This window comes from Schistocerca serialis, chromosome 2 (assembly GCF_023864345.2).
Source record: "Schistocerca serialis cubense isolate TAMUIC-IGC-003099 chromosome 2, iqSchSeri2.2, whole genome shotgun sequence".
NCBI lineage: Eukaryota > Metazoa > Arthropoda > Insecta > Orthoptera > Acrididae > Schistocerca > Schistocerca serialis.
This window is the reverse complement of record NC_064639.1, coordinates 598,138,599-598,165,989: the sequence shown is the minus strand read 5'-3', so window position 1 is coordinate 598,165,989 and position 27,391 is coordinate 598,138,599. Positions and strand designations below refer to the sequence as shown.

At 42.8% G+C, this 27,391-nt stretch overlaps 1 protein-coding gene across 1 annotated transcript in view; it reads right to left on the bottom strand.

Moving 5' to 3' along the window:
• The window catches only part of LOC126457628 (SPRY domain-containing protein 7), an 84,710-nt gene that overhangs the window by 14,357 nt on the left and 42,962 nt on the right, over positions 1–27,391 (bottom strand). Inside the window, exons 4-5 of the mRNA XM_050094099.1 lie at positions 14,645–14,805; positions 14,460–14,562 (exon numbers count right to left, since the gene is read on the bottom strand). Of these exons, the coding sequence (XP_049950056.1) occupies positions 14,460–14,562; positions 14,645–14,805 (264 nt within the window). The remainder of the gene's footprint in view (positions 1–14,459; positions 14,563–14,644; positions 14,806–27,391) is intronic.

Here is a 27,391-nt window from a genome sequence, read left to right as displayed (position 1 = left end):
TCAAGAGTCTCCCACAATTTTGGAGCAGTCACCTTGACTGATAGAGAGACGAAGGACGAAATGTAAATTACTTGCATGCAAGATGAATATGGCAGATTTTAAACCAGTGTTATAGAGTGATCCATACACATGCATCCAATGAAGGTTATCTAGTTTCCTGTTCCATTGTTTTGCCTGCCAACAAATGTCAGCATCTTTGACATGTTATATACGATCTTGATGGCTCTCATGGATGAGATGTGCCCATACAAAGACCTTCCTCATCTGCTCCCTAGAGTGCCTTGTACAGCATCCAGATAATGTATCCAGCAGATTCTTGTTCAGACATTTTGCATAGAACTAAGTTCACGAGATATCATTCTGTTATATTCTGGGGCACTTCAGATCTTGAGTAAAAGAGACTGCAACCCAGTAGCCAAGGAGGCTTGTCGTGATAATTCACTGGAGTCATGGGACTTCATCTTGCAAGCTGTTTCCTCTTGTCATTCCCTTAAGAGCCTTGCTATTCTTTTGTGAGTAGAGTGTGGTGCACATGGGGACCCAAGCCATTGCAGTATTTCTTCCTTTCTTGTGCTGCAAATTTACTCCTTGATTATATCTTTTTTCCGACTTTTTCCTCTAGGACAGATTCCAGCTGACAACCAAGCTCATTTGTAGGATATCAATTCTGGCTTCATCCACTTTGTTCCCTTTATTTTTACACCAATTACAGGTATGACAAGTGAGTGATAGGGAGGACAATGAAACTGTATGGAAACATTGGTAAGGACATGCAAAAGAGAAGTAATGAATAAACAACTAAAACAAACATTTTAATTTCCACACGAGTTGGTAACATATGTCAACTGTGTAGCACGTTTATATTCCACGTTACCATCATCACTCAATGTGATGACTATCTGCATCCATGAGAGCTTGGAACCGCACTAGAAATTGCTCTACTGTTGCTCGAAACAATAGTGGACCAAGGGATGTTCAGCTGTCATAACAAAGCTTGTGCACTGCTGGAAGACTGCACTCTGCATCCAGCATTCTCAGCCACAGCAGCAATAACTTCAATAATTTTTGGTGCAATTTGCTGTCTCTCCTCTTCTTCTCCCAAAAGAAATGCCAAAATTCCCAGTTCCATTTGAACTTTCAAATCATGTTCTTCAACCCCAGTGTGTAAACAGGACCTCCCCATTCTCTGTTAATGCGTCAATAATCGCAAAGAAAAGCAACAGTATTATTATTGTTTTAATACAACAGCTTTACTCACTTTGTCCAGACCCATGGTGACTGACTGGAACTGTACTGCACACTGGTAGTTGTGTTTCAAACCCACGTCACAGTACCAGTAGCTAACAGCAAGTCATGACACTAACATTATTAACAATGCAGTTCCTGCAGCCCAAAATCTGAACATCATTCCTATATAGTTGGGCACCAATATGGTAAATAGTTTTCCATCTACAATGACTCAAGTAGTTATAGTTTAATTATAGCCACCCACTATTTCAGTCAAATTATGTTTCATCCTCACATATGAGTTTGACCTCCATATTCAAAACTTTACAGTGTGTGGGACATGTGGGGAAGGTCACCTAATATCCAGCATTATAGCTGGTCCTTTTGGAGAAGTCATCAGATACCCACACGGTGACAGCCTCCTGACCACTCAGGGATTCATATTATTGATACCCGGGCTGTCGCCTCCCCGCATATGCTATGGAGTAGGTACCTATCCATTTGGGAACACTGTCCATCAGACCAGGTGGCTTTTTCTCTGGCTGGGTGACACCTGCGGAGAGTACCCTTGATTGAAGCATGCAGCATCATGGCAGATATTTCATGTCATAAAATGACCAATTTTATCAACCAATGGCCACGAGGTTTTGGCACACTCTTCATATGAATCAAAATTTAGAACGATCTTTACGAGTCACCAAAACTTTCTCTCCTTGGCTAAGCCATGGAAGGAAAACAAAACAAAGTGATTTGTGGATATGAAACTTCCTGGCAGATTAAAACTGTGTGCCGGACCGAGACTCAAACTTGAGACCTTTGCCTTTCGCGGGCAAGTGCTCTACCAACTGAGCTACCCAAGCATGACTCACGCCCAGTCTCAGAAGTAAAGCTGTGCGGACGGGGCGTGAGTCGTGCTTGGGTAGCTCAGTTGGTAGAGCACTTGCCCGCGAAAGGCAAAGGTCCCGGGTTCAAGTCTCGGTCCAGCACACAGTTTTAATCTGCCAGGAAGTTTCATATCAGCGTACACTCCGTTGCAGAGTGAAAATCTCATCCTGATTTGCAGATAGTTACTCTTCTTAGTTACCAGTTCACCCAAGCCAATGGTGGGTCCTATCTCTCTACTAAATGTATGTTCTTTGCAGGGAATATTGCAAACATATTTTCAGACTTTTTTCCCTTAGTAAATTATGAAGTGGTTCCATCTTCATTAACATGCAAATTCTGTTCGTCTCCAACTGTTACTCTCTTGTAAACTAGGTAGTGGTGTACCTATTACCGTCACACCCTGTAAGACCCTCCACATGGTACAGGGATTCAGTCTCCACCATAACCTACTGCTAGAGACTGATGAAGAACTAAGCAATGAAAGACAGAGGTCCTTGGATGTGACCTCCTCCTGGCCCACTTCACATTTAACAAGGGCATCACCTATTGACAATCCAATGGAACTGCAAGCTAGAACTTCCAAGATACAACACTAAATTATTCTTGTTCTGCAATTTTTGTTGCTGTCCAAGAAACATTTCATTGTTGATCATTCTCCAACTCTGAGGTTACTGCACAATGTCTGTGAGTGGATTTCATTCCAATGCGACATTACATTCTTTTTTCTTTTTTTTTTTAAGTGCTGCATTTAGTTTCTTCAAAATGTTCCTTCACCTCAGTAATGCTCCCATCTGATCATTCTTCCTCCAATTCCTTGGGGGTCAATTTTCATTATATTGCAGCAGCCTTCTTCCTGAAATAAAGGGTGTAATGTATCTCACAAGGGAACCTCCCCATCGCACCCCCCTCAGATTTAGTTATAAGTTGGCACAGTGGATAGGCCTTGAAAAACTGAACACAGATCAATCGATAAAACAGGAAGAAGTTGTGTGGAACTATGAAAAAAAATACGCAAAATATACAAACTGAGTAGTCCACGCGCAAAATAAGCCACATCAACGACCGCTTGAGCTCAGGAGTGCTGTGGTCCCGTGGTTAGCGTGAGCAGCTGTGGAACAAGAGGTCCTTGGTTCAAGTCTTACCTCGAGTGAAAAGTGTACTTCCTTTATTTTCGCTAAGTTATGATCTGTCTGTTCATTCACTGACATCTCTGTTCACTGTAATAAGTTTAGTGTGTGTTTTGCGACCGCACTGCAAAATCGTATGAGCTATATTTTCTGGATTCATATTGCCCACGGAATACATCTCACGTATTTAATGCACTCTCGTCCAAAGTAGCAAACAGTCAACTGCCAGCCAGGGAGCCTCGTTAGCAGGAATACTCTCTCTTCCGTGCGCTGTAGTCGACTGACGTAGTGTGTTTCGATGTTTGTTTAGGTGTGGCGTCCCCATACTATGGAGCAGTTGCCTCGCATCGGACAGACAGATAATAATTGTCTGAAAATAAAAAATTAAACTTTTCACTCGAGGGAAGATTTGAACCAAGGACCTCTCGTTCCGCAGCTGCTCATGCTAACCACGGGACCACGGCACTCTTGAGCTCACATTGTCCTTGATGTGGCTTATCTTGCGCATGGACTACTCAGTTTGTATATTTTGCTTATTTTTTTTCATAGTTCCACACAACTTCTTCCTGTTTTCTCGATTGATCTGTGTTCAGTTTTTCAAGGCCTATCCACTGTGCCAACTTACAACTAAATCTGAGGGGGGTGCGATTGGGAGGTTACCTTGTCAGTAGCCGCAAAACTTTTATAAATAATATGAACCAATCTGAAAATTATGATGAAACAAACCTCTATTTAAGTGATTTAATCAAAGTGGTTTTGTTTTGTTTTGTTTTGTGGTGCAAAAAACAACAGGGGTCATACATGCCCAAGCCAAAACTATAGAACAAACACAGAGGTGAGGGAAACGACTATGTCAGTCCCAATGGACAGAATAGGACACAGCTAAAAAAGGCACATGGAAAAAGGGCTAAAAAACACCACACAAAGATTGAGGTCCAAAACTAAAAATTAAATGGCCTTTGCCATACTGCTTCTGTGGATAAAAAGGAAAATGCGGTCGACAGCTCGCACGTCATTCGCTAAAACGGCTGATAAATCAGATTGCAAACCCCAGCTGGAATGTAAATTGGAAAAAAAGAAGGCATTCCAGCAGGAAATGGCAGACAGTTAAATTTTGGGCGCAATTCGTACAACATGGTGGAGCAGCGCCACTGAGCAAATGACGATGGCTAAAAAGACAGTGTCCAGTACGCAGCCGAGTTAAAATAATCTCCTCCTGGTGGGAGGGCTGAGAGGTTGTCCAAGGCGCCGGGAGAGACTTAATAAGCCAATGTTTATTCCCATGAAAGGAGGACCAAGGGCGATAAAAGGACGCCACCTCCTGACAGATGGCAACGCAGAGATCATCGGTGGGAATAGAGGTAGTCGCAGGCTGAGGTACAAGGACTGCAGCCTTGGCAGCAGCGCCAGCAGCCTCGTTTCCTGGCAGACCAACATGTCCAGGGACCCACAGAAACACGACATTGGCTCCACCAAGAGTGAGCAAGTGACAGTTTTCCTGGACCTGCTGCACTAAGGGATGAGCAGTGTACAGCACACAGAGACTTTGGAGGGCACTGAGTGAGTCAGAGCAGAGGACACAATTGGGAAGGCTGTGTCGCTGGATGTACTCTCTGGTGTGATACAAGGCGAAAAGCTCAGCTGTAAGCACTGAGAAGAGTACCGGAAGCTGATACTGAAAGACACGAGTGCCAATAACAAAGGCACACTCGACCTCACGGTCAGTCCAAGAGCCATCAGTGTATACATAGGTACTATTGCTAAGTTCCATGCGATGAAGGTGATAGACCAAGGCTGGAGTAGTGTCCTTAGGAAGCGAATGAAGGCCAAGGTTAACATGGGCTGCTTCACGAAGCCAAGGTGGTGAAGGGTTCTCACCCATGGGAAAAGCTGCAGGTAATGTGAAGTTAAGCTGCCGTAGCAAAAGGCAAAAGCTGACTCCAGGAGGTAACAGAAGAGGGATGAGCCCCATACTGACGATCTAAGGAATTTCAAAGAAGGAGGCATAGGAGGGGTGGCCATGCATGGCAGACAAACGGCATGCATACCTGCTGAGGCGAAAGTCACAGCAGTAGGACAGTGATAGTTCAGCAGCTTCAGCATACAGACACTCACCCGGGCTGGTGTACAAGGCACCCATGGCCAACTGGATGCCGTGATGATGTATAGTGTTGAGACTGCATGAACAGAGGAGGGTGGTTCGATCGGCACTGCAAGAAGTACCGTTGAGAACACGTAGGACATTGAGGGACTGCGTACAGCGGGTTGGCTGCCACGTAAGAGACATGGGAGGACCAAGAGTTTCCTATCGAGCATGAGCACCAGAAATTTCATAGTGTCAACAAATGGAAGGGCAACAGGCCCAAGATGTACAGATGGTGACAGAAACCATCTGCACCACCAGAAATTGATACAGACAGTTTTGTCAGTGGAAAAGCGGAAGCCATTGGTGATGCTGCAGGAGTGCAGACAGTCAAGACAGCGCTGAAGACGCTGCTCAGTGAGAGAGGTCCATGGAGAACAACAGATGGCAAAATCATCCGCAAAGGGAGCCAGAGACGCCCAGCGAGAGTCAGGCCACTATAGGGTTAATGGCGATAGCAAAGAGGATGACGCTCAGGATGGAACCCTCAGACACACCATTTTCCTGAATAAAGGTGGCCGACAAGACAGAACCCACACCCATCTTGAAAATACGGTCTTGTAAAAATGCTTGAAGGAAACAGGGAAGGTGCCCACGGAAGTCCCAGGTGTAAAGAGTACGGAGGATACCAGTTCCCCAAATCGAAAAACACAGCCACAGTCTGAGTTCCACAGAAAACCATTCATGACACGGGTGGACAAAGTAATGAGATGGTCAACTGCAGAACATCGCACTCGAAATCCTCACTGCGCATTTATGAGTAAATGACGAGACTCAAGCCACCACACCAGCCGGGCATGAATCATATGTTCCATCACCTTGCAAATGCAGCTAGTAAGAGAGATGGGGTGGTAGCTAGGAGGCAGGTTTTTGTCCTTACTAGGCTTAGGTATGGGTATGACGGTGGCTTCATGCCAGCATCCAGGAAATGTGCCCTCAGACCAGATATGGTTGTATGTGTAAAGGAGAAAGTGCTTGCCCACAAGAGAGGTGCTGCACCATCTGAACGTGGGTAGTATCTGGCTCTTGGTGGGAGGACCGGGATGAACTGAATGCATGATCTAGCTCCCTCATAGTGAAGGCAACATTGTGGCACCCACGATTTGGAGAAGAGAAGGTTATCACCTGAGCCGCCTCCAGTCGTTTCCAATGTATGGAGGCAGAGTGATAGTGGGAAGAGCTCATCTGCAAAATGGCAGCCCAAGGCGTTGGTGATAGCAACAGGATCCATGATATCAGCACCTACTGTCAGGCCAGAAATGGGGGAATGGATCTTGGTTCCTGAGAGCCGTCGGAAGTTTGCCCACACAACAGAGGAAGGAGTGGAACTGTTAAAAGAACCAGTGAATGAAATCCAACTAGCTTTTTTGCTATCCCGAAGAACTCAACAACACTGTGCACCCATCTGTTTATAATTAATGCAGTTTTCCAGCATAGGGTGGCAGTTAAAAATGCAGAGAGCACATCTCTGTGCATGAATTGTGTCGCGGCATGGCTCAGTCCACCAAGGGACTGGGACATGACGTGGTAAAGAGGAAATTCGAGGAATGGAACGTTCTGCACCAGTAAGGATAACGTCGGTGAGATAGTCCACCTGGTCATCAAAACTGAGGAAATCTTGTTCTGCAAAGGTTGCCAGGAAGGAGTAAAGCTGCCAGTCAGCCTTAGTAAGCAGCCATTTGGGCATGCATGTGGATGGGGTGGCAGTCAGCAGACGGAGAGCACATGGGAAATGCTCGCTCGAATACATGTCAGAAAGAACGGACAACTCAAGATGACGGGCAAACTGGGCAGTGCAAAAGGATAGGTCCAAATGGGAATATGTGTGCGAGGAGTCAGAAAGGAAAGTGGGTGCTCCACTGTTAAGGCAGAATGGCTTAAGTTGGTTAAGAAAGTCAGCCAAGAGGGCACCTATCTGGCAGGTCCTGGGAGAACCCCAAAGGAGATGATGTGCATTATGGTCACCGAGTATTAAAAACAGCTGCCCAATAAGCTGAAGCAAGTCTGCCCTGGTGACATCAAAGGACGGAGGTACATAAATGGTACAGAAAGAGAAAGTCAGGTGGGGAAGGAAAAGGTGAACATGGGTTGACCATGAAGGTCATCCCGTATGAGCATCATGACGCCCCCATGAGATGGGATGCCAACCTCAGGGGGAAGTTCAAAACGAATTGGTAAATAATGTGAAAGCTCAAAGCAGTCTAGAGGGCGCAATTTTGTTTCCTGAAGGTACAGTACAAGGGGATGCTGCAATGCTAGAAGCAGCTGTAAATCCTCTTTGTGGGACTGAAGGCCACAAATGTTCCATTGAAGGACAGTCTTGAGAAGGAAGAGATGTAGGGGTGTCAACTAGGTAGCCACCGAGGGACAGCCAGTGGAGAGTCTCTACTACAGGGCACAGAAGCAGGAGGATCCTGCTCCATGGGGACCACAGAAGCATTGGTGTGCTTGTGCAGTCAGTCTGTTGAGTCCAACGCTGAAAAATGGTTGGTGGTGCGCACCAGCGAGACAGAGGCTGGCCGGGTTAATTGACAACACTGTCGAGCAGGATCTTTGAGTTGGCAAAGGAGAAGAACATTTGTCTTTAGCGGACTTCTTTGAGCCCTTCTGGTTAGAGGAAGACTTGGGTGTTGTTTGGCTGGCAGGATGAAGGAAGTCTTCTCGGGAGGACTACTCTTGTCCTATTCTGCCATCCGGTTGTGTAGTGTGTAACTTCGCCCCTTTAGGCGAGAGGCTGACAGTTTGTTGCACAGTGGGATGGGGGGACGGCGATGCTTTCTTGACACTGGGCGACAGATTTCACAACCTCAGAGCCAAATTTTACATCGCATGTCCTTCATGAAGCAAAGGGTAACAAGAACTAAATTATAGGTGCCAGGCAGGAGAAAACAGGGTTTGCGACTAGCCAGTAACTTGCGAGCTACTGGGTAAGGCACTTTTTCCTTTACCCGAATCTCTTGAACAGCCCGCTCATCTAGATACACGGGACAATCCTGGAAGGCAGAAGCATGACCGCCATTGCAGTTGATACAGCGGGGAGGAGGAGGCGGCGGACATTTGTCCTCGTGTGCAACCCTGCCACAGGTTACACATACTAGTGCGACTGGTAGCAGCGTATCAGATTCAGAATGTACAGCCGGACTGTGATGATTTCATAGCCTGCTTTAATCTTGGACGGCAGCACCACCATATCAAAGGTTAGTAAAAGAGTGTGGGTGGGCACCAAGGAGGAATCGACCTTTTTCATTACATGATGGACAGCAATGACATCCTGATCAGAGGTGAGATCATATTTCAGCCTCGGTTAGACCATCAAGCAGCCTGATGTAAATTACACCACAGGAAGAATTCCAAGTTCTATGTGCCTCAACACAGACAGGGTAGCAGTAGAGAAGCGAGGCAGCAAGTAGTAGTTGTACTTGAGAATCAGAAGCCATCTCCAAAAGCAAAGTGCCATTCCGTAAGTGAGAGCAAGATTTCACAGGGCCAGCAATTGCATAAACACTTTTCTGAATAATAAATGGTTGACCTTGGCAAAGGAATGACTGTCTTCAGTATGCGATACCACAAGGAACCACGATGCAGCGGGAAGTGTCTTCGAATCAGTAACCTCATTATGTTTATGTTTCATCAACATCAATGGAGAGCATGACTGACACACTGTGAGGAAATCCCCATGATTGCCAGCGTCTCTGATTGTGTGCTCCTTCCAATTGGGGGCCCCCTTCACAAGGGGGTGCACCGACCTTAGGTGATTGTCCACACCTCAGGTCACACCTCCCAAACACCCGATGGAGGGACCAATCCACAATTTGGGAAGGTTACAGCTCAGGCAATCACCCCTCCCTGGGCCTGGCCTGTACCGGGGGGTACGTGCGAACCCTACCTGTCGAACCGGGGCTGGGAAGTACGCGTTACCCAGTCACGTTTTATGCGTCAGATACATGGGCCGGCCTTCAGGTGTGCACAGGGAGGAAGAAGGGAAAAAAAGAGTATCCTCAAACGCTGAAACGGAGGAATGAGAGGAGAAGGGAAACAAAGAAAGGAGAAGGGAAACAAAGAAAGGACAACGGAGCCAAAAAGAAAGTTGAGACTGTTCGCAAGTCAGCGACAAAATGCAGAGCATTCCCAATAATACCCCACATATGTTCCCAAGAGAGGGAAAAAGAATAGCAAGATGACAGACATACAGCATAGAAGGGAAAGAGTGCTGCAAAGGCTGGGGCCCCTGGTAGCCAAGCACAAACCCGCCAAAGAATGGTGAGCCCCTGGGGGGAATCAAAGTGGTCCCCGTACAGCACAGATGTTCTAGAAGAGAAGAGAAGAGAAGAGCAGAGCAGGAGGCACAGTTTTGTGGTGCATCTTATAAATTCTGTGTTTTTATTACCCTTAATGGTACTGACAAAGAAATACATATATTCACACAAGAATTTATGTCATTACATGGGATAAAGATGGTCAAGGTAGATCATTTACTAAAGAAACAAATCTGGAGACCAACCTCTGTGAGATGGCCGAGGGAAACATAAAACCCACCCACAGGCTTTAATGGATGAGAGACGTGAAATAATAAGAGGGCACACTGTTTGATGACGAGTGAAAAGTTACATACTGCAGCCTCTCGATATAAAAAAATTATGTTCACTATGTTGAAGGAGAAATTTAAGGATCAGATTGTATCATAAGAAACAGCATAATATTCAATTCAAATTTCACTATAAGTTTCAGATATTCAAGATACTTGTGCTTTCTGCAATGAGTATCCAGCCACAAAGAAAAATTTGCAGCAGAAACTAACATCACCTGCTGAAAATAAAGAAAAGCTCCATTCTGAACTTCGATCCAATGAAACAGCTCATGAACTGCATCTAACAAAACAAAAAGTGTTCTATAACAGGAAGGAAAAAGCAAAAAAGGAATTTAAAAAAAAATCCATTAAAGGTTACAATAGCAATGGAGTACAGAAAAAATTTCCCTTGCCCAAATAAAAGAGAAATGGAGCTTATTATAAATGGCAGTTGTCTGTATTTACTTTTAATGTTTACATTTTGACAACAGGGGACAGCTTTTTTATATGTATTCAGAGACCACAGCCAAAAAGGAGCAAACAAAGTTGCATCATTTCTTCTTAATTTAGTACACAATTTTCTAAAGCTGTAAGTCAGATATCTGGAGATCTTCTCTGACTCCTGTATAGAGCAAAACAAGAAAGCCACTGTGTTCAGATGCCTTCACCATATAGTCCATACAGAAAAACAACTGGATTTTGTAAGGATGGCATTTCCCATACCGAATTAACAACACTGGTTCGATTTAGCAGCTACACTAGAGTGTACAAGCAACCTTCATTACTTCTTCCAGGAAAAAGAAGGCGAATTCAACCGCCAATATGTTTGTTATGACGGTACGGCAATTCCTTTACAACAAGGTGTATTGGTAGCATTTTTAGTTCTTAAAGTAAGTTTTTTTTAGTATTAGGTGTATTAATATTTGAATTTAGGTGTCCTGATTGCTTTACAGGCGAACTTAAACATCTACTGAGAAATAGAGAGATCTATGGGACTTTAAGATTTTGCTGTAGCGAATTGCAAGTGTAGTTCTATCATCTTCACTGAAAGAGGTCACAATATTTCATAGTGTATTATTGGAAGATTAGATAATCTGTTATAATGAAATTTTAAATAAGTGTAAAGTCTTTGAAATCTTGTAGCTACATGCAATATGTTATGGACTTGACATACTGTTCTTCTGTACGAGCTGTATTCACGATAAAAATCATCGTAGTTGTAAACCTTAATCAGATGTGTATAATTTCAGCAGTTCCATTTGTCTGGAGTATATGTTAGCACCTTAAACAAAAATAAAAGATAACTTCAACAACCACAATTTTATGAGTCTCTGAACTTTCAGTTTTGTCCCCTGAATAAAATGAAAATTTTGGCTTACCAGGTTCTTCCCCTGGACTCTTCAACTGTTCTCACTTTTCTTACATCAATCCTCGATTTGAAACTTTTTAATTGTATGGTGCTGTGCAAGGTAACTGTTGTGCCATGCATCACTACTGTTTTGGGCTCAAATTAATTGGTCATAATTTTTAATCTCTAGAGAATTTTCAGCCATTAACTTACATTTAGGTCTACACATGCTAAGTGCTTCGTGATAGTGACCTACCTATTTACCATCAAGTAACAACACGAAACTCTCAATACAAGGATATTTTTCTAACTCCAAAATTCACTTGACCGATTCAGTACCTCTTGGAAACTATCAACTGGATGTGAACAACTTTGAACCTTGTTTAAACCTTGCCATAGGATGAAATCACATATTTAGGTACTACCATACTAGGTAATTGATCATTTAAGCACTGGTTTTCTGATCCCGTTGACTGCAGCTATTCTCCAGCCCGAAGGTAATGGGCTCAGTTCCACTAATCTGGCTCACGTGTGGTGGCCTAGCCCAGCTGGGTGGTCTTCAAAGGTGAGTGTTTTTCTCACAGAATGGTTGATGTTCCCTAGCATCGTTTGGAAACAAACTTCTGAAAGTGTCAGCAAATAGCAGCATGTTACAGATGAACTGAATGTTAGCAGGAAATGGTCAACTGTAGTGACTACTTTCTGCTCTGGAGGCTGATTGGCTGATATGTCAGCATGTGTAATAACATTGTGGAGCTGTGGGCAGCTCGCGAAATTGAGAGTCGGACTGCAGCAGTGGTAGGGTGGAGGAGCCAAGTTGAGCCCTCTGGGATGGAGGTGGTGTGGAGGCTTATTTTGGAATTCTTAGCCAAGAAGGAGTAAGGTTGTGGAAAATTTGAAAGTGTTCAGAGGTATGTTCTCTTTAGCATGTGTGAGAAATGTCTTAACCTATTGCTAGTTTTTGAGGTATGTGTCGATGTCAAGGAGCATACAATGACTTATTTAAGAGACTACCTAACAGTGTGTTGAGCAAGTGGCTAGCTGGAGACGTGTGTAACGAATGAAGCAGACTTTGTGAGGGTTATTCAAAGAAGAATAAATTTAATTTTGTTCAATATAAATTTGAAGTGTGGAGTTCTCGTGTATGTCCTTATCCCCTTTGACTTTAGACTGTGTTGTTTGCACAAAACATGGGAGGAATCGGCTGGTGGCGGTGTGGTGACCGACTGCAGTGCTTGTTGTCCAATCTCTTGGTCAGACTTGCGAACTTCTGAAGGTTCTCAGATCGCTTCAGGGCACAGAATAGTGGTATAGTGGAAGTGACTGTTTTAACCCTGTCTCGTGGGTCTAAGTGATGCTGGCAACCATCAAACAATGGAAGATCCAGGATGAAATGTAACAATATTATGAAAAGGAAAGTTGCAACTCACCATATAGAGGGGATGCTGAGCCGCAGATAGGCACAACGAAGAGAGACTCACAAAGCTTTCGGCCGATGCACACACAACTGAAACCACAATCAGTTGTCTGAGACTGCAGTCGAGTGTGAGCATGAGCATCGTTGACAAATGCCAATGGCCAAAAGCTTTAATTATGAGAGACTTTTTGTTGTGCCTATTTTTGACTGAGCATATCTGCTATATGGTGAGTAGCAACTTTTGTTTTCATAATATTGATTCTGGCAACCCGTATTCGGCTTTATAGCATAGGTGTAGCATGGGCTACAAATTATCCAGGTCTGCCGACAAACATTTGAGTGGAAGTCTAGCGAAAAATACATCGCACGATTCGTCTTGTGCACTGCACAGCACTAAGAGTTCACAAACTCTAGCCATGACCACAACAGGACTTCAGATGCTACAGGAAGTCCAAGGTGACAGACAATGAGGAATGTTTCAACTGAGTATGCTATGACAAGTTGCAGTCATCGAGAGACCCTACACACTACAGAAGTGTGTTCCTCATTCAAGTATTTATTCCCCTATACGAAGTACGTTCTTCAAATGTCTTTGCTTTATATAGTCTCAATAACTTTGGATAAATTCTCCTGTACTTTCACATGATCCTGCTCTTCACAAAAATGCTAAGTTATCTTTGATTCCAACTTAGTCTCTTGGCCTCATATACATCAGTATGATCCAATTCAGAAGTGGCTCATAGTTTCTATACCAGACAAGGGTACAAATCTGTTGGTAATGTGGTCAAATCCTCGAGTGGCAGATTGTCGTCTTGATTTTTGGGTCTCAAAATAAATGTTTCTGGCAGTTCCATCCAATGCACACCTTGCGAAAACCATCAAATGCACAAAAAGGACGCCACACTTTTTTAGCAAAAAAGGATGTTGTTAACAATTTGAAGTAATTGAATATGTTTTGTGACACTGTTTCATCTTCATTCATGAAATCTTACTGGGTGGTAACAAATTACTGTATTCTCATGCACTCTAGCAAACAGTAAAAAATTTAGCATGGTTTTGCTACAGTGGACAGTTCGACAGAACTCCAAATACTAGAAACAAAAAAGTATCTTTAACACTATCAAAACAGTTATATTAAATGTCAACGACACATCAAAACATAACATGGAGACAGAGGCAAGAGTTTGACAGAGATGATGTGCTGCTCTGTTGAACATTGTAAGCAGAAAATATGATAATTGTGTTAAAGTTGGCATGATTCTCTTAAATTCAAGCTCACCAAGCCTTCTGAGAGCTCTTACGAGCTCTCTACTCCACTAAAGTCTAGCTACCACCCATTTACAAAACGCCCCTCAATATCAACAGTTCTAGAAAATTGACTGTCAATGTTAAAACTGTGTAAATGTAATGGACTGCTTCCTGATAATTTAACTTCTGTTGTAGGTTGTTGAAATATATCTTTTTGAGTGGCTCATCCTCAGAGCTTCTAAATAAAAGCCACAATTGATTTACCATTAAAAAAATCAACATATTTATGAATCTAAAAGGTTTTTCTTTTACAACAAGAGGAAATAAAATACAATAGGAAATTTTGTTAAATGAAAATCATTTTCCACAGGATTAAATGGCAATATTTTTAACTTTGTTCTTTAGTAATTAAAAACACATTGTGAGTGAATAGGTATTGTCCTTTACACCAATTTATCTGTCAGTTTTTTAATAGTACAGTAAGACTCTTAACTCACCAAATAATACTGGAAAAACATGTCCTTTGACCCCTGTTACAGGACTGTCCATATTTTTTCCATTCAGATAAAAGTTGAGTTCCACATGATCATACGAGACACCCTGAAAACAATTGCTGGTTATAATGTACATAACATACATTCATGACTAATGAATAATTAACTAACTAATACTGCCAGCTCACCAGAATATCACCTTCATTCGCATGCTCCAGAGCTTTTTGTATTTCAGTGTTGTTATGTCTGAATACTCCATCCCAACAAAATACCCATGATCCTGCATCCATTCCTCCAGGTGACCTGTTTAAGTCAGTGTTGAGAGTTGCCAACCCTACTCCCCATACACCTAGGGGGAGTAAAATTTATTATTGTATGAATAACAAAGCATTTTTTAAAAACAAATAATCTCTCAATACAACAAAGGGTACCACAGAAACTAAAGTATAAATTAACTCAGAACACCTAGTAAATGCAGAAATAATGTGTATGCTAACAGCAGCAACACAGACAAGAGAAATTAAAAAATAATAAGTCTCTCAGTGCGGCAAAAGAAGCTGAACTACAGGCTACTGGGTTATGATGACAAAGGAATGGAATGGATTGGAAAGGAAAGCAAACATTTTATGCATTTATTTGACACACATTTGCAAAGAAATGAAAACAATCCCTAATATTACAAAAATAGTTCTTAGAATTAACACCCATGTCACTCCTGTATATTTTCTAATGTTATCTACACAAAAGTCTGGCCCATTTGTTTGTTTTCCAATCTTACTAGTAATTCCCAACAAGCATCTTGTTATTGCTATAGTCAAGTTGGTGTATGTACTTCCCCGACAGCTAAAAGCACTAATGCCAGCTTTCAACTACAATGTACTAACTGAGGGCAAACACAATAGCCATCTATAGAGCTGTGATAACTCTGAGGCACTGCCATAGACAGACTTACAGAACCAAGTTACACAATTGGTTGATGTAGATGCACAAAGCTGACACACCCAGGTCAATCAACTTCCGCCAACTCAACTACAGGTGAACAATCCTTGGTCATGGACTGTAGCAGCGCCCGAGCACAGTAAACAGTTCTGCGTTAGATGGTTCTAGTCAAAACTGGTAAGATGCTGATTGTAAACTTTCTTTTCCATGCATGATGAAAAAAAATCATACACGATATTTCTCATCAGTACACTAAGTAAAATTCACACCACTGAAGTGTTATCAGTATATGGAAGACACACACACACACACACACACACACACACACACACACACATACATTTTGACCTCAGAGACAGTCTGGTAACAAGAAAGAACAAGGAGAGCATCCATCACTGTCCACACAGGGTGATAATGTACCCCCACATAGAGAGGGAGAGAGGGGGGGGGAGAGAGAGAGAGAGGGAGAGAGGGGGGGGGAGAGAGGGAGAGAGGGGGGGGGAGAGAGAGAGAGAGGGAGAGAGGGGGGGGGAGAGAGAGAGAGAGGGAGAGAGGGGGGGGGAGAGAGAGAGAGAGGGAGAGAGGGGGGGGAGAGAGAGAGAGAGAGAGGGAGAGAGGAGAGGGAGAGAGGGGGGGGAGAGAGAGAGAGAGAGAGGGAGAGAGGAGAGGGAGAGAGGGGGGGGAGAGAGAGAGAGAGAGAGGGAGAGAGGAGAGGGAGAGAGGGGGGGGAGAGAGAGAGAGAGAGGGAGAGAGGGGGGGAGAGAGAGGGAGGGAGAGAGAGAGAGAGAGGGAGAGAGGGGGGGGAGAGAGAGGGAGGGAGATAGAGAGAGAGAGGGAGAGAGGGGGGGGAGAGAGAGGGAGGGAGATAGAGAGAGAGAGGGAGAGAGGGGGGGAGAGAGAGGGAGGGAGATAGAGAGAGAGAGAGGGAGAGAGGGGGGGGAGGGAGAGAGGGGGGAGAGGGAGAGAGGGGGGGAGGGAGAGAGGGGGGAGAGGGAGAGAGGGGGGAGAGGGAGAGAGGGGGGAGAGGGAGAGAGGGGGGAGAGGGAGAGAGGGGGGAGAGGGAGAGAGGGGGGAGAGGGAGAGAGGGGGGAGAGGGAGAGAGGGGGGAGAGGGAGAGAGGGGGGAGAGGGAGAGAGGGGGGAGAGGGAGAGAGGGGGGAGAGGGAGAGAGGGGGGAGAGGGAGAGAGGGGGGAGAGGGAGAGAGGGGGGAGAGGGAGAGAGGGGGGAGAGGGAGAGAGGGGGGAGAGGGAGAGAGGGGGGAGAGGGAGAGAGGGGGGAGAGGGAGAGAGGGGGGAGAGGGAGAGAGGGGGGAGAGGGAGAGAGGGGGGAGAGGGAGAGAGGGGGGAGAGGGAGAGAGGGGGGAGAGGGAGAGAGGGGGGAGAGGGAGAGAGGGGGGAGAGGGAGAGAGGGGGGAGAGGGAGAGAGGGGGGAGAGGGAGAGGGACAAAGTACACAAACAAAAACAAACAAATAGGGAGGAATAATGCTAAAAAATGGCTCGGGAAATCCAGTCAAAATAATTGTCTGTCCTGGTCACCATTTACATTTTTTATAAGTACGCTTATATACTAACGCATTTCAGCCACAATCACCATCAAAATCTGTCAGAAATAGGATAAATGATACACAATTGCTACAATTATTACACTAATACATTTACACAACAAACCAATGACATACATTTAAATCTTGATACACAGTATCTCCTCAGTTTACATGTACACTTGTACTGTGACTAATGCAGCTGACTAACGCAGATGAACTCCAGCAACAATATGGCTGTCAGGTGGTGTTAATGCGTTTGGACTTGTCAAGTTGAAATGCAAATTCATGTATACAAAATGAGCATACAGCCATTTCATAAAATAATCTATAAAAATAATAAACTGGAACTCTTATGCTAAAATTCAAATTAACATTTACAAACTGAGCATACAGTTATTTTACGCAAAGTAATCTATTAAAATGGACTGGGCTTATGTAAAAATTGAAATGACCTATAACATAAGGCACACAGCTATTTTGTAAGACAAAATCTATAAAAATAATGAAATGAACAAATGAGAATGAAAATATTTAACAGGTGGCTTTAAAATTATTGAAAGCAGAGCTTTGCTTAACTACACTGCAAGCCATGTAAGCCTATACATCAACCTCTTTCTTTTTGTAAAATGAGAATATAACAATGATATTACAGTGCAAAAGGAGGACATTAACATTTGAAGATAAAAAGAACTGTACGCTCTGGTATCCTCTCCATCTAGTGACTTGTGTTTGCTTCTGGTGTTGGCACTGTAAATGTGGCCACATCTGCTGCGGCCTGCAGCCAATGCGCACACAAAGGATGACAGGCAAGCTTTATCTTTGGCCCAGCCTTCCCCACTCACTGCACTGCTACAGTTTCAAGTTTTGGAAAATGCTGAATTACCAATTTAATTTGAAATAATTTTGCTCGTTTAGCAGTTGCTGTGGTTCTCTCATGCTGTGAACAAAGATTTCTATTTCTTGTAGTATGTGTAGGGTGTAGCTTTTAGGTGTTAACTTTCTAAATTACCTTGCATCTCAGCTATTTTATGTTTATCAGTGTTCAGATGATTACCAAGGACCCCTTGTTCTGATCATTTGTCTGTCCTCAAACTGCAAAGTTGATGTCAACATAAAATTTGTCTCAACAGTTCATAAAATAAACACTCAAACCTATGAATGCATAATGTTTGTCATGGATTCTATGGTTTAGTCTTGCTCCCAAGGCTCCTTTGTTGCAAAAGCCTATGTTTAGAACTGCATGATTTGTTCCAAGTGTGCACCTTTTCTGCAATCATTGGGTTCCCTTGTTCCCTGTGCTTGTTGAATATTTTCTTCACATTATTCTCTTTATATCCTTCAGCCCTCACCCCTTCTATTGCTTGAGAAAATCGCTAAGTTCTTTCATTTTCAAGTGAAATCTGAAGGATATAGAGGAGTAATGATCTCAAACAGGTCCATTTATATTGCACCTATTTTTATTAACAAACTGGAGAACAGATTTTTTATTCAAATCCTGACATTTTTGACAAAGTTATTTATTATGGAAGATGTGTCAATTATGTCATATGGCTCTATAAAGGGGATAAGGACAAGGTTTGCAATATAGCTGAAAAGATGAGCATAATCCATCCAAAAATTACATTCAGGATACAGTCAAAAAAAGAAGATACTACCAATTTTCTCAATCTTATTGAGGCCCAAAAAGGTGCCAAACATTTATTTCGAGTGTCTAGAAAACCAACGAATGCAGATACATTTATAAATATCAGCTCTAGACATCCAAGTAGATATAAGTGGGCTTAGTGTAGATAAGCAATCCATATTATACTTCAGCTTCCACTTGAAAATGATGAAATCACGAAAGAACTTGGCTTAACCAAAACAATAGAAAGATATCGTCAGTAAGCTGCAAGGCATGTTTGAAAAGCAAGTATCATTTTGGAAAAAAACTCAAAAACATTTTCAAACCAAAACTTTTTTTCACGAGAAAGAGCATTTCTTAAATTATTTGTCTACATAGTTGCCAACACTGTTCAGATACTTGTCACATCAGGGAATCAACTTTTTATGCCCTCTTCACAGAAACATGACACCAGTGAGGACATTCACAGCGGAACACTGGTTTCTGTACTATCACTGTCGTCGAAACACCTTCCTCCAAAATCGAGCTGATCAAAATGCTCCCAACCAAACTTTATTAAGCTTTTAAAAGACACAAGCTGGAGGAGATGTGCACTGTTATGAAGCAACACAATGCCCTGATTGAACATTCCACACCTTTTCTTTTGAATTGTGTAAGTTTTCTTAAAGTTTCACAGAATCTTAACGCACTGACAGTTTCACCTCTGGGAAAGAACTCAACAGGCAGGCTGTTCTGTCGGTCCAAGAACACAGTGCACATGATAGATTATGCTGGCAATGCTGTTTTGAATTTTTGCTTTTCTGGGGCTCATGAGTGCCTCCACTTCATCAATTGCTTTGAGTCTGGAGTGACATAACAAACCCTAGTTTTATCACTGGTGACAATTCTGTTTCATCTCCCACATCACTGTATGAGCAAAAAATTTCAAGGCACTGTCAAGTCGCTTCATTTTGTGGGCATCTGTATCCATTTGTGGAACCCAAAGGAAACAATTTGTGGAAATTAAATGATTTGTGACAATCTCATGCTACACAGTTTTTGAAATTTGTGGAAACTCGTTGCAAAGCATTCTTTTTTTCGAACTTTGTTTTCATGACTTTTCTCACACACTTACTTAACCAAACCATCACTGACAACAGACTGCCACTCACTCTATGCTTCAGCATCAGCACTGGTTTGTCCATCAGATATTTGCAGATCCAACACCCCAGCAACCATGATCATATCCTGAATGATACAAAGGGCTATTATTATATACCAGAATGGAGTTTTCAGAGGAACCCTTTTCAAGGATGACATTGTCATGGAAGACAATTTTTATATCCATTCTTAAACCCAATGACCATCATCTAGTATTGATTGATGTGAACACGATCCCCAACAAATTGCTTCAGGATTTCCTTAACTGACCTGATCTCTACTAGATTTTGGAGCTCACAGGCAATGGCATCAGCCTCATTACCACCAAAACAACCTAAGGTAGTGAGATGTGCCAATGCTCTTCGTAATTTAAGGAACTCGTTCCAGAAACCCTGATTTCTTTCTCTCTTATGTCACATTGATCCAGAGCTTTTTTGTTCTTTACCTGTTGTCCTCTTTCTGAGGTTGCAACAGATTTAGATCATCATTCAGGTCATTGAAGGTCATTCACATCTATTTTAAATGCAATTTGTTTCTATAAAACTTCCCATTTGACAAATTTTCTCATTAATTCTATGACCACAGATGGGAGAGAAGTGTAGATGAAAGCAGTCAAACTTGCATCTGTCTGAAATTTAATCAGAAATAACAAACTGAGCAGCCAGTCTCAAAAAGGGCAATATGAGCTCTCTGCAGTCTTTCCTCAGACACACAACTGATTTTTTATTTTTATTTATTTGTCGTTCCCAACATATACTATGTGATCAAAAGTATCCAGACAACCCCAAAAACGTACATTTTTCATATTAGGTGCATTGTGCTGCCACCTACTGCCAGGTACTCCATATCAGTAACCTCAGTAGTTATTAGACCTCGTGAGAGGTATGGGGGCTGTGTGGAACTTATGGACTTCAAACATGGTCAGGTGATTGATGTCACTTGTGTCATACACCTGTATGCAAGATTTCCACACTCCTAAACATCCCTAGGTCCACTGTTTCCGATGTGAGAAAAGTGGAAACGTGAAGGGACATCTACAGCATAAAAATGTACAGGTCGACCTCGTCTGCTGACTGACAGAGACAGCTGACAGTTGAAGAGGGTCGTAATGGATAATAGGCAGACATCTATCCACACCATCACACAGGAATTCTAAACTGCATTTGGATCCACTGCAAGTACTATGACACTTAGGTGGGAAAACTTGGATTTCATGGTTGAGCGACTGCTCATCAGCCACACATCACGCTGCTAAATGCCAAACGACACCTCGCTTGGTGTAAGGAGCGTAAGCATTGGACGACTGAACAGTGAAAAAACTGTTGTGTGGAGTGGCGGATCAAGGTACACAATGTGGTGATCCGATGGCAGGGTGTGGGTACTGCGAATGCCCAGTGAACGTCATCTGCCAACGTGTGTAGTACCAACAGTAAAATTTGGTGGTGGTGGTGGTGGTGGTGGTGGTGGTGTTGTTTTTGAAGGAGGGGGCTTGCACCCCCTGGTTTTGCATGGCACTATCACAGCACAGGTGTACATTGATGTTTTAAGCAGCTTCTTGCTTCCCATTGTTGAAGAGCAATTTGAGGATGGCTTTTATTGCATCTTTCAACATAATCTAGCACCTGTTCATAATGCATGGCCCATGGCTGTGTGGTTACACGACAATAACACCCCTGTAATGGACTGCTCAGCAGACTGTCCTGACCTGAATCCTATAGAACACCTTTGGGGTGTTTTGGAACACTGACTTCATGCCAGGCCTCACTGACTGACATCAATATCTCTCTTCAATGCAGCATTCCGTGAAGAATGGGCTGCCATTCCACAAGAAACCTTCCAGCAGCTGATTGAACATATACCTGCAAGAGTGGAAGCTATCATCAAGGCCACGGGTGGGCCAACACCATACTGAATTCCAGTATTACCGAGGGAGGGCGCCGCGAACTTAACTCATTTCCAGCCAGGTGTCCAGATACTTTTGATCATGTGGTGCATGTTGAAATAGACAATTTTACATCACATTTATTGTTTCACATCTTATTGTGAGAAATTTGCTTAGTATTGTCAAATTATTGATGTGCGCTTGGAACTGCACTATACACACTATGTTGTACAACAAGTTTTTTTGCACACACATTCTGAGAAATAAAAAATATTGAAATTTTATTTTCTTCTTAGCTTAATTATACAGTAAGTGATGAGTTTGAACAATACATGGGGATGAGAAGATTTACTGTGTACAATCAAATTCCTTAACATTGTAAATACACTTAACTAACAATTTATGAAGATCCTTCTCTAACGTATCATTAGCTTGTAGTGCCTCTGAAATTTCAGTGTAAATTCTAGGACACTCGGCTTTCCACCATCTCAAACACCAGATATTTTAAGTACTAGGGTGAGATAGTGGAGATGTGTCTACCTTGCCGTTGATTTCTGTGTGTGCAGGATGGATGTGTATCGGGAGAATACGACAATAGTGACGGTCGATCGGCATGGACAAGCGTTTGCAGTGCGCGCCTGAGAAGCTATATGTCCAGTACAACAGGCAAGCATGCTCTATTCCTTGATGATGTAACTACTGTATTGTTGTGAACAAATGAATTATGTATTGAAAAAAGGATTTTACATTTGACTTTTGGGTGTTGGACTTGCGAGAATCAAGAACTGGTTTTATTGGGGGTTATCAAACCAAACATTATAATTGTATCTGTTAGTTTCTAAAGGTCCAAGATGGGGTTGACTCACAGGAGTTGAATGCTTGTGTGAATCTTATGAAGTTGTTTTATTGTGGAGATGAAAATATAACAGCGTTGAACAAAAGTATCCCGAGAGTACAGAATCATTTCAAGAGTAGAAAAGAAGTCTATTTTGAAATTCCCTTAACCAGCTAGAGTCTTTGGTGAAAAAGAGTTTGTGATGATCGACGCAGCCATCTGACCCGAGAAGCTGATGTTGTCATTTCCACGTCCTCAATTGTTTTATATATTGTCTGTCTAGCGCGATGTCGTAGCCTTCTATATCTCATCTTGGTTTGCCTATGCTATTTAACATGGGGCCGATAACGCGTGGGGACGAGTTTACATAGGCAGCGTGCGCTGGGTGCTTATCTCTGCGTTACGTAAGCGAGCGTTTCCGCGCACCGGCTCATACGCGCTGCTGCTGTCGCACAGGCAACTGCATTGAACGCTGCCAAGATGAGATATAGAAGGCTACGACGTCGCGCTAGACAGACAATATATAAAACAATTGAGGACGTTGAAATGACAACATCAGCTGCACACAGTACGTGAGTCAACTGTGAGAGATGTTGAGTCTTGCACTCCAGTACCACGCTGTCTCTCCTGTCATCCGGAGACCAATAGAAGGTCAATCCCTCATTGAAAGTGGGTAACTTATTATATAGCCTCATTCTTGTGTATTTGAAACTAGTCTTGCAAATTCTACATCTAGTTTATTTCCTGTTCAAGTTTCATGGGAATGGATAGCTGTTCTGCAAGGTAAAGTATTTTCTGCTTTTCTGTTGAAAGAAGACCTTTTTTTAATATAAAGGGAAGGTACACTCAAGAAGTTTAGGTCTTTCAAACACTTTCAACACGATTCTCACCTTTCAATTCTTGTGATTGATGTTATACTGTAGCTTTCGCCGGCCACAGAGACACAGTCTGAGTACCAGGAGAGTTGCCATGTAGTTTTATTGCAGGTTGCAGATTAGATTGAAAATAATCACATAGTAAGAAGACAGTAGTAGTTTAGTAACTGTTTTTAATTCACTATAGTCCAATTCTTTTATCTTGGCGGCTCGCGCATGCCCGCCCAGACGCAGGAGATTGCCGCGTTGCCAGTTGCACACGACGCACGCGCCAATAGAAGTGCTTTAAAATGAAGCCAAACGCGTCCGGTGTAAATAATACCTTTATTACAGTCGCGAAAGACTGAATATTTCTCAATATTACATTCGACACCTATGTGGTACTTAAATGAGATATTGTTATACAGTAAATTTTATATGAAATTTAGGTATCTTGTCCACATTTCATTCTCAACATTGTGGCAACTAAAATCGACGATACGGAAAGTATACGCTATGGACTTCTACCTCTGCAAACTCTTCAAAATTTCGTGCAATGGTTTACTACATTTAATGCTGCATAATAACTGCGTTGAACATCGAAACAAATTTAAGTCATTTATGGGGGGAAGGTATCAGTCAAGAAGACGTGTAAAAATCAAATTTTTGGGCCAAATAGTTTTTGTGAAATCGAATGATAAGTGTGTCAAAGCAGTGGGAACACCATGTGTCTGCACAGGCGAGCAGTGCAGTGATGACAAAATCGCGCACAGCGCGGAATGCGGCGCGCACGTGTCTGCAGCAGCGAAAGGGTTAATGAAGAGACAAAGCACTAGAAATTTCAAAAAACTGCATTCAAACGAATATAATTCGTGAAGTAAGGCACTTCGATATTGTTTTTAAATAATGAAAATATTAAGCATCGCACAAGGTTTGAACTCATAACCTTTTGTGTAGCAGCTCAACACCTTAACCGTTACGCTAACGCACCTCGTGTGACTGCATAACGCCATGAGGACTATAACCCGTCACGCAAAATACTGACAAACACTGTTGGTGTGACTATGAATTACTCACGTTTCGTCGAAGTACAATAGGAAATAAACAATTACCGCTGTTCTTTATTGCGAAAAAGCGGTTCGTCAGAGTGATACAAACACCTTTCCTTGCTATCGCCTGAATTAGGAGTCTTATTGCTTGTTTGGTTTAATTAATTAATAGAATATGAAGCAATTGGTATAAAGAATGCTTTTTTCAAACTTTCTATAAAAGAAACTCTGCTATCAGGACATTGCTTTTGTTCTATTACTTTATTTATGACTGAACGTTTCTAAAACTGAAGACACTCGCGTCCATGCTCTGCACTGCAGTCGAGATGTGGCAACGTCATTCTCTGTTCTTTGGCTGACTGTGTTTTGTAACGTCAGATGCGCAGAACGAACATAAACTCGGCCGCCAAAATAAATGACACGCACTTTAAACAAAAATGACAGCTCTAGATAGAGGGTGTGATGAATAAGTAGTAGGACTTAATTTCTGTTGCGCGAATGGAGTGGTGGAGGGGTTGGACCACCTGGGCACGATAGTGGGGAGTCTTCCAGAGTACCGATATTTTTTCCATTCACCTGCAGGGAAGTGGAGAGTGAGAATGTCTATTTTTGAGGTCCACCAACAGTGGAGTAGTTACATTTCAAGATGATGAAAAATCTCCAGCAGCGCTATGTCATCAAATTCTGTGTGAAGCTCAGGAAAACTGCAACGGAGCCCCCTGGAATGATTAAGGACTCCTATTGGGATGCTGCCCTGAGCTGCTCAACAGTGTGAGTGGTACAAGCTGTTCGAGTGGCACCAGCTTGTCGATGACAACCAGCACGCTGGTTGTCCATAAACTTCAAGGATTGATGAAAATGTGGCCAAAGTGAAGGTACTCCGACCGGTGCTTAAACATTTGTCTGATAGTTGATGAGTTGTGGATTTCATATGGTACCATGCAAAAAATTGTTATCCAGGATTTGGCCACGTCAAAGGTGTGCACCAAGTTTGTTCCTAAAATCCTGAGTGACAAACGAAAACCGAATTGTTTGCAAATTTCCCAGGAAATTTGTAACTATGCCTAAGGAAACCCAAATTTTCTTCACACTGATTACTGGTGACAAATCGTGGTGTTTTGAGTATGACAGACCAACCGCCAGAGCACTGTGTGGCAAACTGCCAATTCACCACGTCCAAAGAAAGCCAAAATAAGCAAGTCAAGGGTCAAAACCATGCTCATCTGTTTTTTTTTTCACTGTTATAGCATGCTTCACAGGGAGTTTGTGCCCCCTGGACAAACTGTGAATGCTAAATTTTACATGGAAGACTGAAAGGTTGTGCAAACGCATCCTCCAAGTGTGACCAGATATCACCACTTGTTAGAAGCTGTGCCATGACACCACCACTGTGTGCTGCGGGTGTTGGAACACCTGGCCAAGTACAGGTTTGCCACATTACCTCACCCTCCCGACAGTCCAGATCTGTTACTGGTGGACTTCCTCTTTCCTAGGACACCGATTCGGCTCCATAGAAGACATTCAAAATGCCATGATGGCGTCTCTAAAGAAGATCACGGAAAAAGTTCCAGAAGGCATACATGTAATGGGAATCTCATTATAAGTGTTGTGTCAAAGCACAAGGGTGCTACTTCAAGGAATACTAAGGATTTGTACCGGTTAGTTCAATAAAAATTTAAATTAATTCAGTTCTACTACTTATTGATCACACACTGTAATTTAGTGCATAACTGTTTGGTGTGACTGTTCCAAGTCAGTTTGGGATCTAAATAGCTTTCAAGAAGCCTAACAGAGTCATACTCACTTTTTCATTTAGTTTGAGCAGGAAAAGTACATAGTTTCTGTCTTGATTTTGTTTACGATAAGCTTGTCATTAGTAAGATATATGAAACACTTTTCGAACCATTGCTTTTGTTTTTTCCTCACCTCTGAAGTAATCAGGGTAGTATATCAGCATCAACACCACAAAGGAGTTGTGTGACAAACTAAAGTTGGTAGGCATGTTTCTACATCTGAAAGATGATGTCTATTCACATTTCACATGAGGGTGGCACTGGTACAGCGCCATCACTTTGATAATGCAAATCAGGTTTGCTTTAAATAATGTTGCAATGGTTATGAGCGTTAGTTATCTTTGAGATTAGACCTGGTGAGTTGACATTAGTCAAGAATGCATCCAAAATAATAATGATGCCATTATCAACAGCTCAGCGAGTTTCAATGAGGTCATGTAATAGGGCTACAAAAAGCCGAATGTTTCTTCTGCAATATTCCAGAAAGACTTGGTAGGAATGCAGCCACTATACACGAGTGCTGGCAGCAGTGGTCATGAGAATTTATGGTCGCAAGAAGACAGGGCTCTGGGCAGCTACATGGCACTAGCGAGAGGCAAGACAGTCATGTTCGGTATATGGCTCTGGCACATCATACTGCACCTGTGGTAGTAATTTTGCAGCAGTTGGCACCAGTGACAATGAACTGTTACAGACTGGTTACTTCAAGGACAGCTCTGAGCCAGATGCCCTGTAGCATGCATTCCACTGACCCCAAACCACCACCATTTGAGACTTCAGTGGTGTCAAGTGAGAGCTCATTAGAGGGCAGGGTGAAGGTTTGTTGTGTTTTCTAATGAAAGCTGGTTCTGCCTCAGTGCTAGTGATGACTGTGTGTTGGTTAGGAGGCGGCCAGGTAATTGTCTGCAGCCAACCTGTTTCTAGCCTAGACACACTGGGGACCCATATTTGGAGTTATAGCCTGTAGCACAATTTTGTATGACAACAGTAGCACTTTGGCATTATCCCACACATCCTGACTGCAAAATTTTATATCAACCTGGTGATTCATCCTGTTTAGCTGACATTAATGAACTGCATTCCACAGGGTGTTTTCCAACAGGATAATGCTAGCCCATATACCACTGTTGTATCCAAAGATACTCTACAGTGTCTCAACACATTGCCTCAGGCTGCTCAATTACCCAAACTGTCTCCAACAGAACACACATGGGACATCAGATGACTACTCCAGCATCCTCCACAATTAGCAGTAAGCATCCCTATCTTGACTGA